Source organism: Melozone crissalis, unplaced genomic scaffold (assembly GCF_028551555.1).
Source record: "Melozone crissalis strain CALT ecotype California unplaced genomic scaffold, PUWL_Pcris_2 ptg000029l_1, whole genome shotgun sequence".
Classification (NCBI taxonomy): Eukaryota; Metazoa; Chordata; class Aves; order Passeriformes; family Passerellidae; genus Melozone; species Melozone crissalis.
Window position 1 is genome coordinate 20,064,677 of NW_026535807.1, and position 15,711 is coordinate 20,080,387.

The 15,711-nt window shown below is 51.5% G+C and overlaps 1 protein-coding gene across 1 annotated transcript in view; it reads right to left on the reverse strand.

Annotated features, from left to right (window-relative positions):
• Positions 1-10,197, reverse strand: part of LOC128939635 (uncharacterized) — a 215,134-nt gene extending 204,937 nt beyond the window's left edge. The window contains exons 1-9 of the mRNA XM_054280730.1: positions 10,155-10,197; positions 9,603-9,710; positions 8,841-8,912; positions 8,681-8,752; positions 8,493-8,594; positions 7,940-8,047; positions 7,179-7,250; positions 7,019-7,090; positions 6,831-6,932 (exon numbers count right to left, since the gene is read on the reverse strand). Coding sequence (XP_054136705.1) covers positions 6,831-6,932; positions 7,019-7,090; positions 7,179-7,250; positions 7,940-8,047; positions 8,493-8,594; positions 8,681-8,752; positions 8,841-8,912; positions 9,603-9,710; positions 10,155-10,194 — 748 coding nt within the window. The 5' untranslated portion in view covers positions 10,195-10,197. The remainder of the gene's footprint in view (positions 1-6,830; positions 6,933-7,018; positions 7,091-7,178; positions 7,251-7,939; positions 8,048-8,492; positions 8,595-8,680; positions 8,753-8,840; positions 8,913-9,602; positions 9,711-10,154) is intronic.
• Between the last annotated feature and the right edge of the window lie 5,514 nt (positions 10,198-15,711).

Sequence of the window (15,711 nt, forward strand, 5' to 3'; positions counted from 1 at the left end):
AATTAACTTTTCAGAACTCCCAAGGAAAGGGGGGTATCTGTATTTATTAGTATTGACAGATACATTTTCAGGGTAGCCAGAAGCATTCCCCACCAGAACTGTCCAAGCTCGAGAGGTGACCAGGGTATTATTACAAGAAATAATACCATGCTTCAGAGCCCCAGCCACAATATCCTCGGATAGAGGATCACCTTTCATTTCCAAAATAGTGCCACAGATTAGTAGCCACCTGGGCATAGATTCATAGATTGAGAACTTCACACTCCATACCACCCGCAATCAAGCAGCCAGGTGGAGAAAATGAATCATTTGATTAAGCAGCAGATTGTAAGACTGGGGCAGGATGTTAATCTACCCTGGCCCCAAGCTCTTCCACTGGCACTATTGCGAATTCAGACTAAACCACGAGCTAAAGAAAAGCTGAGTCCTTTTGAAATGCTTTATGGAAGGCCATATGGAATACAAAAGAGAATGTCTACCCACATTGGAGAGATAACCCTGGCCACCTGCATGGTGGCTTTAAGCAAACAGCTCAGAGAAATTGAGAAACACGTGGCTAGAACTCGGAGCAAAGAGCTGGACAGACCAGTACATAACATACAGTCTAGAGATTATGTATATGCTAAGCCTCTTGCAGAAAAGACTTAGGATGCACAGTGAGAGAGATCACTGCAAGTGCTTCTCACCACCTTCACTGCAATCCAGATGAAGGAGCAGAATGCCTGGATCCATCGCTCTCGAGTGAAGAAAGCCCCAGGAGCCCCTTAGAGAGGGACATCAAGAAACAATGAACTGAGATTAAAACTTACTCAGGCAAAATGAGTATATTGCAGCCAGGGGTAGTTTGTCATTTCAATTACAGAATTGATTTGTATGTAATTATAACTGGAGTCTTAGAATTAGAGAGTACCTCTCTCCAAAGCAATGCTGAATGGCCTTGGTCCCAAGCTTTCAATCTGTATACTGGATGCATGGGAGAACTTTCTGAGATAAAACAGCTAAACCTATCCACTGTAGTAATTCATGAAGATCAGGTATATGAGGAGCAAGAGTGGCAAGAACGAGAACTGTGGGCACTTCAGGAGATCAAGAGAGAAGAAATCAAAATAGAGTGCTAGGTAGTCAATGAGACAGCTTATGAGAAACCAGATGAAATTAGTGTCTCAACCTCCCCGTATACAGGCACCAAGAAGTTTGTGATAGCCCAAGTGAATCAGACTGTTGGTGTAATTTCTCCTTGATACAGCCTGTAGAAGTGACCTGCCTTTAAGCTCGAGATGCTATCAACCTCTCATTAAATTTTAAATAGACACTGCAATTTTACAGCAGCAGAACCTTATACAACCCACACTAGTAATCAAATAGTACAGACCCAACCCAAACTTGAACCTGAAGTGTATGAAATAGGCCCCTACATAGTGAAGAATGTAAGTGAAAACAACTGTTGTTCAATCCAGAACCGTCTCTCAAACGTGTTGAGTTGCTAGTGCAAATGAACATCTCAAAAATCCAACCAGCCTGCTCCCCTTTCCTAAGAACATCCTTTGAGGGCTGCACAACGTGGTTACTAAGACAGATATAGCTCAGGAGCAGAATAAGAAATGATCTAACTGGGATGTTAGGGAATGGATTGAGAGTTTTCAATGGAATTGATTCAGAAATACTGATGAATAAACTGGCCACTGCAGCAGGTGACCTAGCAAAATTGAAGCAGCCTTTACAGTCATCTCTATTGGCATTGGGAACTAGCCAGTGGCAGATCTCCAAAGTACTGACTGCCAAAGTGGGAAAAGGTCGGGGGCCAAGACCACAAGTTAATATTAGAAGCACTTGGTACAGTTCAAAATAATGTGTCTTTAGCTTTCAGATGTATAAAAGCAGAGTTATAGATGCAGGCAACAGCAGCTCAGATCATACGGGAAGGGGGTGAAGGTAATTTTCCAGCTGAAATTTGGAAAGTTGTCTGGGATAATGTGACTGATTTTGAAAAGAAGTTTCAATCCTGGTGGACTATATTAAATTTCACCTATGATCCTGCATCTAATGTGGCCACTGCCTTTGTGCTTACCATACGTAATGCCACTGTTTATGTTATCCGCCCCATCGTTGCACTAGGATTAAATAATGAAAAAACAGTGCTCTACCCTTCAGAACATAGGGTGTGCGCAGGAAAGGTGAATGAAAAGTGGCCAAGAGAGTAAAGTTAGAATCCTGCATTACTAGAGAACAACTAGGATTCATTTGTGAAAGCAATACAATTAATGGCCAAGATGTGTGTCTAGACACTGAACAGAGTATTTGCCACTTTGAGATTCATCCAGTCACTGATCAGAAAACTGTGCTCGTATATACTAGTAAAAGTTATGTGTGCCTGGGAACTGCTTGTGCTACTGTAAAAAATGATAGCAACAATGCGTTTTTCTCTAGAAGAAATATTTTTAATTTTTGTGCTTGCAATTTTTTTAAGATTATCGGGTGTGATTTTTTGTACGTGGCCCCAGTGACATCCCACCAGTTGATTAAAACCAATTACACAATTCAACACAGACCATCACCTACTCCTGCTGGGATGGACCTTACATTGGTAAAACAATCAATTAAGCACCAGACCTACTGGAGATTTTGAAGGAAATTCCAGAAAACAGAGAAAACCTAAATTACTGTCTAACATGACACCAAGGAAGTAAGCAGAATTCTACAAATAGTAAAGGAAACTGCAGATCATCACTGGTGGAATGTGATCTTTGGGTGTCCACCAATTGCAATTGTCCTTAATAAATAGTGTCATTCCATTGTAGTTTTGTTAATATTAGCTGGAATAAGCTAATTTTAGGGTTATCCATTATATTGCTAATGTGAAATTGGAGAATACTACAATGAACAGCTGAGTTAACCTCCGTATCAAACGTACATGGTAAAGCATTAAGAGACACTTATTGTCATAGGGATTTGCTTTAGATAAAAGAATTTACTTATTTTCTAGGAAAGGGGGGAAAAGAGACAGAGTAGAAATTTTCCAGAGTAGAAATCCATTTTGATTTAGGCGAAATGTACATTTTTTAGTTAAGTCTGTAGTTGGAAAATATAGCGGTTTAGTCTGACTGGTAAAAAGCCTAGGCTCAGAGAAACTGCTTCAGTGAAGGACAGAGATAAGGGGGTGGCAGGGGACACAGAGACAGAGGAACTGCTGTAAGAAGAGGCCAACCTGACCTGGGAATTCTTTCTGATAAAGATTAACTAGCGGTAAATGTCACGCCAAATTTGTAAAATGAATATGTATGAACCTATCGTAAAATTGGATGCATATCTATTTGAGAGGGTGATGAAAAAGGATCTGGAGTTCCCAGAGGTACACATGTCTTTTAAGGAGAGGAATCTCCACATGCATCCAGCACAGTAATAAACATACCAACTTTACAACTTTCACAAAGTCATGGAGTTGCGTTTATCTCTACAAAACAGGCCCCAGTGTCAGCTGGCTCACAGAGACCCTCCTGCACAGCAGGAGATTCTCACTGTGCTCAAAGTTTGCCTTTGAAGACTGAGAGATGAGCTTGTAAGAAATCCCGGAAATTATCAGGGACAGGGCTTTAGGTCTGTTGCTGTCAGAAGGTAAAAATCTCCAGTGGGAAAAGAGCCTCTCCAGAACTCTGGGTGTCTTGTGATGACTTAGTTCGTCTAACTGTAATGATCACCAATTAAAAGCAGTTTTATTTTTTATTTGGCAAGTGTAAAACTGTTCAAATTTTTCAGAATTCTAAAACTACTTTGAAAAATACTAAACTACAATGGGAAAAGGGAAGAAATATTTGTGGATATTTTTCTACAAAAAATGTTTCTAAATTTTTCTAAAATGTTCTGCTGTGTATAAACGTAAAACAAAGAGAAAATGAGGTTGCTTTGACTCAGGAGCCCCGTGCTCAGCTGCTGCCTGCCCAGCCCTGGCTGTGCCCAGACAAGCAGCTCCAGCAGTGCTGGTGGTAGCACAGACACACCTGAGCTGAACCCCAAAGATGTTGCCAGGCTCAAGCCAATCCCTGGTAGGAGGGCTGCACCTCCTGGCCTGGCTGGACACCAGGGGCAGGACCTTTGGGGACAGAGGCTCCTGCTCTGGGTGGTGATACCAACAAGCTGTCCCTAGCAATGAGCTGGTAATGCAGCCGTGGAAGGGACAACGGACACGGGCACGGAGATGCGAGATGACAGGTCCAGTTCCCCCTGGCTGAGTTATTTGGGCAGTCTTATGAAGCTGCAGAGTCATCCCTGTGGAGAGAGGAGGTGGCTGAGGCCCCAGCTGCCAGCGGCCCACAGGGACCCTCCTGCACAGCAGGGCCCAGAGCTGGCAAGGCTGCTCAGCTTCTCTGGACAATCACAGACTGGCAACAACACCACAGCAGCTTCTCTGGGAACATTTCCTGTCTACAACATAAGACTGTTAAAAGAAGCTGTTTTAGGGAAAAGTGAACAAAACACTCACCCTTTTCTCTTCCAGTAAGTCCAAATTTGGACACAGAATAAGATGAAAATAAGCTCCAAAAAAAGCAGGCCTGCAATTAATCCTATCCAGCAGCCTGTTCCCTTACAGAAACCCCTTCCAGGGTCCTTCTGGGAATCCGGAACATGTGTGGTGGGGCTGGCTGCACCTGTGGGAGCAAAGGGGAGCGTGAGCCCGTGCGGTGCTGCGCTGCTGAGCTGGCAGCATGGTGGATGCGGGCAGGACGTTCTCCGTTTGCCCCAGAGCTGGGGCCTGCGGGCACCTTGCCGCCCCTTGGCACAGGCTGTGCCACCCAACAAAGCCCAGCAGGCCGGGAGGAGAGCCCGGGGGCAGCGCAGCTGCTTGGGCAGTGGCTGCTTGGAGGGACACGGGCCAAAGCCATCCCTGAGCAGCCACTGCCAGCCCTGGCCCTCCCTGCCCCGTGACAGCTCCCCCAGCCCCAGGGCACAGAGTCAGGCCCTGTCAGGACCCAGTGCAGCCCCTGCCCAGTCGGGAGCCAAGGCTGGCTCTGGCCCTGGGCTCGCGGCAGGGCTCCCGCTCGGGGCTGCTCCTGTGCCTTGGGCCTCTGGGCACTCAGGGCCAGCTCCAGATCAGCTGCAGTGGGAGGGACATTAGTGCACGGGTCCCCTTTCCCCAGGGCTGTGAATGAGCTCCAGAGGCCTCCAAGGCTCCAGATGTGCCTCCAGCATTGGCTGCTTCTGGACCATGCAAGGGCAGGACCTGGGGGGAAGAGGTGCCACCACACAGCCCAGTTAAATGGCTGACCGTGGCAGAGCAATTACCTCCTGTGCCAGTGCCCATGTCTGGCATCTCCTCCTTCCCTGCAGCAGGGGCGGCCAGTCGGCCTCTGCTTGCTTGGGGAAACACTCCTTTCTGTCCTGCCTTTTGCGCTATCACTTGAAAAAGGAAAAAGTTCAGCTGGATCAGATGGAACAATTTCTGATTTCTTTTGGTGGCATCTTTAGGACATCATGCTTATCAAAAATGGGGATAAGATTCAAAACCATCTGGCCTTTTGGGGCTGGGCCAGGGCCCACCTTCCTCCAAATAGCTGCCAGGCCTGAGCAGAAGGTGTGAGGGGTTTGTGCAGGGTGAGGGCACACACGTGCATGGCTCTGTCCTGGCACCTGCAGCGATGCCCCCCTGGCCGAGCTTTGGGCTCTGAGCTGGCAGCTCTCCCAGGGGAAAGGCCTTGACCTACCCTCGCCATGTCCCAGAGGCTCAATCCTGAACGTAGGTTGGGAAGCCAGATCACCTTCACCAACAGGTTCAGCTGCAAAGAAAGGGAGGACAGAACAGCTCCTGTGACACTGCAGGAGATCCTCAGGCTGCAGGCAAGGCTCAGCCCCGGGGCACAGCCCTAGGCCCAGCCCCTTTCCGTTTTGCTCTTCTGCGTGGCTGCACAGAGCACACAGAAGGACACATTGACATTGCACACAGAAGAAGGATGGACAGCTAAATGCTCCTTCCCCCCACTGACAGGCATCCTGTGGGATCCCTCAGGGCTCCAGAAGGGAGCAGGGCAAGTTTTTAAGAACCCTTCTGCCCGGACTTAACCTCAGGACCCAGGGGAGCCTTGCTCTCCCCCTCTGCCCTTTCCCCACCATGGGCAGCCCGTGCAGCCGCTCCCAGGTTTCGGGACGTGTCTCCCATGGAGGGAGCCCAGCAGGACAGCTCAGTACCCGAGTGCCCTGAGCCTGCTCGGGACAATTCCTCTGGGCTGTGCCCGTCTTGTCCGGGCTGTGCCCACAGTTCCAAGCAGCAGAGAGGGCAGCTCGAGCCTCAGCAGGGCTCAGGCCCAGAGGCACAGCAATTACCTCCTGTGGCTGTGCCTGGCATCGCCTCCCTTCCTGCAGGAAATGCAGCTTTCCACAGACCCTCTCTGTCCATCCCTTGAGAAAGGAAGAGGCTTGGTGGGATCAGATGCAATCATTGCACATGCAGGTGGTGGCCTCTTCAGGAGGCAATACTTGTCCACAACATGGATAAGAATCAGGAAAATCCTGATCCCCACAGGCCTTTGGGGCTTCCTATGGCCCTCCCTCTGCCAAGCAGGCACACCTCAGGATGTGCTCAGACACCGGGAAAATGCAGGGGGATCCATGGTGCAGTTTGGGCTCTCTGTCAGTTGATGCCAAATACCTTCCTGCAGAGGCTGGGGAGAAGCTGCAGCCAGGCCAGGCTAGCAAGCAGCCCTGCAGGGCGTGGAAGCAGCAGCAGGGCAGCGAGGCTGCCATGGATCCCGTCCTGCTGTGCCGGGCACGGCGTGTCCCGATGTGCAGCCAAAGCCCCCGGCTGCTGAGCCCCAGGACAAGGCTGAGGGAAATGCACCCACCTTGTCCTGCCTGCTGCATTTCCTTTGTCCTTTGCCTCATGTATTCAGATGGCTCATGAGCTTCCTTCTGTGCTGTAGATTTGTACTTTCCTGTTGGAGGACCTTAGAAAACATGGTTTGATTTCCTATGAACGGATATCACAAAAGCAGAACTCAGCCTGTGGGGTCAGCAGGGACACACTACTCACCCCTGCGATGAGAGCCTGGCTTCGGTGAAGGAACCAGCAAAGGAACAGGAAAAGTCCTCCCAGCAGACACATCTGTAACACAACAGCCACAGAAGCTTCTCTAACCAAGTTCCTGCCAGGTTGTCAACAATTATTCTCTTGTGGGACAATGAGAACAAACCTGCACGAGGCTCCAAAGGCTTCAAAATTTTCTTCAGCCAATCTAATGGAGAAATCTTCCTAGCAAGCTCATCTAGAACAGAGCAGAGATGAGAACATTTTTCAGGGCATGCTGGGATCCCCGTTTGCCTCTGGGAAATCGGCACTGCAAGGGGGTCGGGTAAGGCTGTGGGAGCCAGATGTCAATGGACAAGGCCAAAGCTGCACAGGGGCCTGGGGAGCTCTGGGCTGGCTCCTGGTCACTCTGCACCCTCGTTCCATGCCCTGTGCAACATCCCTGGTGGGGCGGCTGAAGCAGCCCAAAGCCCTGGGTGCTCTTACTCCCACAGCTGCAACTCTTGCTAAAGCCCTGGGGAAAACTGCAGCAGGCAGTGCCACAGCTATCCCCCTTTTCCCTCTGACTCTCCTGTCCTTTCTCCTGCCTTTCCCACCTTCTTCTATCTCTCCATCTCTCTTTGCCTTGGGACCCCTTCCCCATCCCAAGGGCACATGGCCAAGCCCTCTCAGGACCCAGTGCAGCCTTGCTCTCCCCCTCTGCCCTTTCCCCACCATGGGCACCCTGTGCAGCCGCTCGCAGGTTTCGGGCCGTGTCTCCCACGGAGGGAGCCCAGCAGGACAGCTCAGTACCCGAGTGCCCTGAGCCTGCTCGGGACAATTCCTCTGGGCTGTGCCCGTCTTGTCCGGGCTGTGCCCGCAGTGCCAAGCAGCAGAGAGGGAAGCTCAAGCCCCAGCAGGGCTCAGGCCCAGAGGCACAGCAATTACCTCCTGTGGCTGTGCCTGGCATTGCCTCCCTTCCTGCAGCAGAAGTTGCCAATGAGCCACTGCTTCCTCCGGGAAACTGAGCCTTCATCACAGCCTCTCCATCTGCTTCTGGAGAAAGGATGTGGTACAGCTGGGTCAGGTGGGGCTGTTCCTCTTTGAGGATGGGGACCCTTCAGAAGGCAATGCTTGTCACAGACATGGTTAAGAATGGTGAGGAAATCCCTATAAAATTTTTGGTTAGGCCAGGGCCCTGTGTACTCAAAACAGCTGCCCCTTCTGATTTGACTGGCGACAGGGAAATCGCAGGGGATCTGAGGTCCCTGCTGCTGTTTGGTCTGCCTGTGAACTGATGCCCAATGCCTTCCTGCAGAGGCTGGGGAGAAGCTGCAGCCAGGCCAGGCTAGCAAGCAGCCCTGCAGGGCATGGAAGTAGCAGCGGGGCAGTGAGGCTGCCATGGATCCCTTCCCGCTGTGCTGGGCACGGCGTGTCCAGATGTGCAGCCACAGCCCCCGGCTGCTGAGCCCCAGGACAAGGCTGAGGGAAATGCACCCACCTTGTCCTGCCTGCTGCATTTCCTTTGTCCTTTGCCTCATGTATTCAGATGGCTCATGAGCTTCCTTCTGTGCTGTAGATTTGTACTTTCCTGTTGGAGGACCTTAGAAAACATGGTTTGATTTCCTATGAACGGATATCACAAAAGCAGAACTCAGCCTGTGGGGTCAGCAGGGACACACTACTCACCCCTGCGATGAGAGCCTGGCTTCGGTGAAGGAACCAGCAAAGGAACAGGAAAAGTCCTCCCTGCAGACACATCTGTAACACAACAGCCACAGCAACTTCTGTCACCTGGTTCCTGCCAGGTTGCCAACAATTATTCTGTGGTGGGACAATGAGAACATACCTGCAGGAGGTTCCAAAGGCTTCAAAATTTTATGCCGTCCATCTAATGGAGAAGCCTTTCCAGACACCTCATCTAGAACAGAGCAGAGATGAGAACATTTTTCAGGGCATGCTGGGATCCCCGTTTGCCTCTGGGAAATGGGCGCTGCAAGGGGGTCGAGTAAGGCTGTGGGAGCCAGATGTCAATGGACAAGGCCAAAGATGCACAGGGGCCTGGGGAGCTCTGGGCTGGCTCCTGGTCACTCTGCACCCTCGTTCCATGCCCTGTGCAACATCCCTGGTGGGGCGGCTGAAGCAGCCCAAGGCCCTGGGTGCTGTCACTGCCACAGCTGCAACTCTTGCTAAAGCCCTGGGGAAAACTGCAGCAGGCAGTGCCACAGCTATCCCCCTTTTCCCTCTGACTCTCCTGTCCTTTCTCCTGCCTTTCCCACCTTCTTCTATCTCTCCATCTCTCTTTGCCTTGGGACCCCTTTCTCCATCCCAAGGGCACATGGCCAAGCCCTCTCAGGACCCAGTGCAGCCTTGCTCTCCCCCTCTGCCCTTTCCCCACCATGGGCACCCCGTGCAGCCGCTCCCAGGTTTGGAGATGTGTCTCCCACGGAGGGACCCCAGTAGGACAGCTCAGTACCCGAGTGCCCTGAGCCTGCTTGGGACAATTCCTCTGGGCTGTGCCCGTCTTGTCCGGGCTGTGCCCACAGTACCAAGCTGCAGAGAGGGCAGCTCAAGCCCCAGCAGGGCTCAGGCCCAGAGGCACAGCAATTACCTCCTGTGGCTGTGCCTGGCATTGCCTCCCTTCCTGCAGCAGAAGTTGCCAATGAGCCACTGCTTCCTCCGGGAAACTGAGCCTTCATCACAGCCTCTCCATCTGCTTCTGGAGAAAAGATGTGGTACAGCTGGATTGGGTGGTGCTGTTCCCCATTGAGGATGGGGAATCTTCAAGAGGCAATGCTTGTCACAGACATGGTAAAGAATGGTGAGGAAATTCCTATAAAATTTTTGTTTAGACCAGAGCCCTCTGTACTCCAAACAGCTGCCCCTTCTGATTTGCCTGGAGATGGGAAATTGCAGGGGATCTGAGGTGCATTTTGCAGTTTGGGCTGCCTGTCAGCTGATGCCACAATCAATCCTGCAGTGGCCGGGGAGCAGCTGCAGCCAGGCCAGGCTGGCAAACAGCCCTGCAGGGCGTGGAAGCAGCAGCGGGGAAGCGAGGCTGCCATGGATCCCTTCCTGCTGTGCCGGGCACGGCGTGTCCAGATGTGCAGCCAAAGCCCCCAGCTGCTGAGCCCCAGGACAAGGCTGAGGGAAATGCACCCACCTTGTCCTGCCTGCTGCATTTCCTTCGTCCTTTGCCTCATGTGTTCAGATGACTCATGGGCTTTCTTCTGTCCTGCAGCTTTGTTCTTTCCTTTTAGAGGACCTTAGAAAAACATGTTTCCTCTTCCCATTAATGGATCCCACAGAAGCAGGGCTCAGTCTGTGGGGTCAGCAGGGACACACTACTCACCCCTGTGATGGGAGGCAGGCTTCTGTGTAGGAATGAGGGAAGGATCAGGAAGAGTCCTCCCTGCAGACACATCTGTAACACAACAGCCACAGAAGCTTCTGCCGCCTCTACTCAGCTGCACGGGCACCACTGAGCCTCAGGAGCGGTGAGGGGATGGCGCAGGGCGAGGGCAAACACGTGTATGGCTCTGTCCTGGAACCTGCAGCGATGCCCCCCTGGCCGAGCTTTGGGCTCTGAGCTGGCAGCTCTCCCAGGGGAAAGGCCTTGACCTACCCTCGCCATGTCCCAGAGGCTCAGTCGTGGACGTGGGTTGGAAAGCCAGATCACCTTCACCAACAGGTTCAGCTGCAAAGAAAGGCAGGACAGAGCAGCACCCATGGCACTGTAGGAGATCCTCAGGCTGCAGGAAAGGCTCAGCCCCGGGGCACAGCCCTGGGCCCTGCACCTTCCCTCTCTGCTTTTGTCTGTGACTGCACAGACCGCACGGAAGGACACAGTGGCATTGAACATGGGAGGAGGTTGGACGGCTAAATGCTCCTTCCTCCCACTGACAGTCATCCTGTGGGATCTCTCAGGGCTCCAGAAAAGAGCAGGGCAAGGTTTTCAGAACCCTTCTAATGAAAATGGCAGATGAACGAGCTCTTGCCACTTGGATACTGGATAATATGTCACTAGTAACGGAAATTCAGAACTTACCTATAGCATTCTTCAAGACATTCGAAATATCATTCAACAACAAATCTAAATCATTAAACTCGCGATCCAAATCTAGAAGGGAGCAAAGACCAGACCCATTTCAATGATGCGCTGGCATCCCCTTCTCCCTCCGGGAACTGGGCACTGCAAGGGAGTTGGCAAGGGCTGTGGGGGCCAGATGTGAATGGACAAGGCCAAAGCTGCACAGGGGCCTGGGGAGCTCTGGGCTGGCTCCTGGTCACTCTGCACCCTCTTTGCAGGCCCTGTGACACATCCCGGGAGGGGAAACTGGGGCAGCCCAGGGCCCTGGGGGCTCTCTCCCTCCCCCAGAGGAAACCCTCCCTAAAGGCCTGGGGAAAACCATCCCCAGCGCTTCCCGGGGAGCAGGGAGCGCTGTCCCGGGAAAGGGGAGCCAGGCTGCCGGCTCACCTGCTCGCCACGCTTGCAGCGGAGCAGCCTGGGCAGCCCTGGCAGGCAGGGCCACGGCCAGGAGGAGCAGGAGGAAGAGGCGCAGAGCAAGGGCCATGCTGCCTTGCCCTCTGCCAGTCCCGCAGCTCTTGCTGCCACCGCTGTCCTGACACCGCTGTCCCAATGTCAGCACCACTGCTGCCACCGCCGCTGCTGCTGCCGCAACAGTTGTGCTCAAGCACTGACTGCTCGCTCCTTGTGCTGCTGTGCAACCACGGGGCTCTGGCACTTCTGTGACCTCAGAGCCTGCTGTGACCTCATGGCTGGGGCAGGATTTAGTTGGAGTTGATCTCCAACGGTGCCCTTCCAGCAAGGAGATGATGTCCCGCCCAGTACCTATTTGCAAGCTCGGATTTTTTCACAACTGAGGTACACGATATTGCACAAGTGACACTTTTTGTGGTTCTACATATAATAGCAATGTCAAGTCAAAAATTCAACTCATGATTCCCATTATTGCATGCAGCAGCAGTCCTGCCATTCTGACACCAACTCCCTACTCTGCATTGTGCTGTGCTTTGGCCCATATTTAAAAAGTGAACAACTTGATGCCAAAGCTGACAAAAATAATGCAACACAGGCCTTCAGGGTAGCTGCACACTTTAGGGGACACCCAAACCCCGTGCACATCTTATGGGTGTCCTCAGCCACCCTAAAATCCCCCTGTGTCCTTGAAAAAAGTCCTCCGAGACCTGCTCAATTTACAGATGCCCCCACACACCTTTGGACATACATTCAATTCCCTGCAAAATTTCTGGGTGTCCCCAGTCCCCTGCACAGCACAGAGGTGGCCCAAAGCCCCTGCATGCCTTTAGAGGGACCCAAACATAACACTCAGGGAGCAGCACCAGTGCCTAGCCATCTTCTGTGTGTGTGTGTTCACCATGTGTCCCTGGGGCAACAGATGAGGCCTGGGGGACAAATCCCCACTCTGCTCATAAGAGGTCTGGGGCTGCCACAGGCCCAGAGTCTGTCGGGCTCTGAGCTCATCCCTCAGGCTATGAAGGACTTCCTTCAGAGTCCAGCCTCTTTCCATTGTTCTCAAGGCAAGCACCTCCCGATGGCTTCCCTCTTTCCCTGGGCATGCCACTGGAGGAGGCCCAGGCCCAGCTGATGCCAGGGAAGGAAATGTGCCCTCAGCCCAGGGACGCTCAGCATGGGCTCCCCCAGCCCTCAGGGCCCCGCCGCTGGTCACAGCAGCCCCTGCCTGGCTCCTGCCTGCCCACACCGTGGGCATCCACGGCTGCTCCTGGCCATGGAGCTCAGCCTGTGCTGCTGCCCGGTGGGCTTTGCTGCTGCTGCCACCCGGACACTGGGCTGGCAGCTCCATCTCTTTATTGCAAGAGAAGAGCTCATTTGGGAAGTGCTGCAGTGCCCGATTTCTTCAGCCCGACTTGCTGCCAACACCAACCCCCAGAGTGGGCCGCCCCCAGAAAGCTGTCAACTCTGGGGTTTGGCTGTAGGGCACAGCTGCTTTACAGCACAGGTGGACTGCGCTGGGGTAGGGACAAGGAACAGGGAGAGCTCTTCTCTATGTTTGTTCCCTGCCAACTCAGCGGCAGAAAGACACTGAATTACTGCCATACACCCATTTCCAAACTGGGGAGGTCCCTGGGGAGGATACAGTCTTTAGCCACTTGGGAGAAACTGAGGGTGGAACACAAGGCAGGGAATACATTGTTTATACCAATAGGGGATTACAGGGGAGGAGGACAACTTAAAAAAACCATTAGGGTTTCAAAGGATACAAAATTGATAGGGAAGTTTCCAGAGAAAGGGGCAGGCTTGGGGAGGGATTGACATTGAATGGGAGGAGGAACAGGGAACAAAAGGGTAGGTCTTTGGGGAGATGGACAACTAGGGAAAAACCAACAATACAGGGGGGAATTGAGCAACTCATTGGCAATAAAATATGGTATAACAATACCAAATAAGGGGGTGTCATAAAACTGACTACTAGGGCCGAATTACAATCAAAAACATGTACCACAACAGGGAAGCTCTCAGTCAGGGCTCTGTTGAGCGCTTCCAAATCCTTTCCAGCATCAACAGAAGGTCAAACTTGCCCTTATCCCAAGCAAACAGAGTGTTCCCCAACAGCAAGCCATTCTGAGGTTGTCTGAGAAATGTGTATTTTATGATTGGCTTTTTGCAAATATAGCGGCCACAGGACACCGAAATCTTTCACAGAGAAAGAATTTATTGCTCTCCTATCAGAAGAAACTAACTTCTTCCTGCCTCGCTCAGCCCTCAGGAAGCTGGTTAGGATCAAGAGGGAGAAATTGACGATGACCAGGCAGAATCCTGTGTTTGAATGGAATTTATGCATCATGTATGAGATGTATGAATATGCAACAGGTTATTGTTTTTAAGGGTTAATCATCCGTTCAAGTGTGTCCTTTTTTGGGCCAATGCTGCTGAGAAAATAGGTACCCAGATTTCTGTATCTCTTTTTTCCTATTGTCTCTGATTTTCCCAATTGAAATTGTCCAAAATTTTTATCTCTCTAATGATATTGCTATTTTTATAAACATTTTATTATTAATAAAATTTTACAAACAAGCTATTGCCGTTTTTCACACCCCTTCTGGGAATCAGGAACACGTGTGGTGGGGCCGGCTGCACCTGTGGGAGCAATGGGGAGCGTCAGCCAGTGCTATGCTGCACTGCTGAGCTGGCAGCACGGTGGATGCGGGCAGGATGTTCCCGTTTCCCCCAGAGCTGGGGCCTGCGGGCACCTTGCCGCCCCTTGGCACAGGCTGTGCCACCCAACAAAGCCCAGCAGGCCGGGAGGAGAGCCCGGGGCCAGCGCAGCTGCTTGGGCAGTGGCTGCTTGGAGGGACACGGGCCAAAGCCATCCCTGAGCAGCCACTGCCAGCCCTGAAAGCTCAGAAACTCTGTGAGGACACAGTGAATTTTCTGAATTCTCTGCAGTAGCAACCATTCATTTCCACTGGGGATGTAGAACAATCACCAAAATTGCTCATGAAAACCAAGTTGACTTGAGTTATGGCTTGGTGGGCACAGTGTTCCAAGAGAAATTTTCCAACATATTTCAACATTTTGTATTTACAATGCAGGCGTGGTGTTTGATGTGGCAGTGTTCCTTTTGTGGTACAGCCTTTCCCTGGTCAGGTTTTGGTTAAGAGAATGTTTAAGCAGTTGGAAAAAGCAGTTATGGGAGGCAAAATGCACAGTTTGTGTCTTTCCCCTTTCACAGAATTCACAGAAGTGTCAGAACAACCTGCTTGGGGACACCTTCAAGTTCATTGAGTCCAACCCAGCCCCAACACCCCAACTAAAGCCTGGCACCCAGTGCCACATCCAGGCTTTGTTAAACACACCCAGGGATGGGGACTCCACCACCTCTCTGGCCATTCCAGAACTTTATCACCTTTCTGTAAAAACTTTTTCCAGATATCCAACCTGTATTTCCCTTGGTGCAGATTGAGGCTGTGTCATCTGGTTCTGTCAGTGCTGCCTGGAGAAAGAGCCTGTGGAAACCCAGGAAATTCATCTGGTTGCCCTGGAGGACTCAAGACTCTGTCAGGGGGCTCAGAGACCTTGGCACAGAGCCCAAGACCCCTGTGCCTTTGATTCAGCCCTTGGAAAAAACAATTATCAACCTTGTATGAAGAATTACAGCCCACAAAAGTTTTAGTAGAAGGATAGTGAATTTATCCCAGAGTGGAAAAATAGATTTTTGCTGGTTTTAGAATGGGGATTCTAAAAGGGGGCAAGATGGAGGAATCTGGGCTTGTCCAGCCTTTCTCCTTCTTCTCCTTGGCCTCCATTTTCTGCTGTGATGGTGGCACTTTTGGATTGGTTTAGAGTAGAAGCTCACAGTCTAACATAGGTGATAGGTATTGGGAAGTAACTGTAAGTATTGTATACATAGTTTTTAGAATAAAGACATAATACCATGTTGGGGCAGGCAGAGTGCCTCTGAGTGTCCTGCTGAGCAGACCTCAACAGGTCAGAAGAAAGAATTTTATAGGTAAGATACAATAAACAACCTTGAGACTGACAACTGAAGTGTTCCGACTCCTTCCTTGAGCACCGGGCTGGGAAAAGGGACTTTCTAACACATCTCAGGGTCACTCTGGGCAGCGAGAGCCCCTGAGAAGAGCCCAGCCCCAGCTGAGCACAGGCACCTTTCAGGAGCTGTGCAGCGTGATGAGGGCAGCCCTGAGCATCCTTTTCT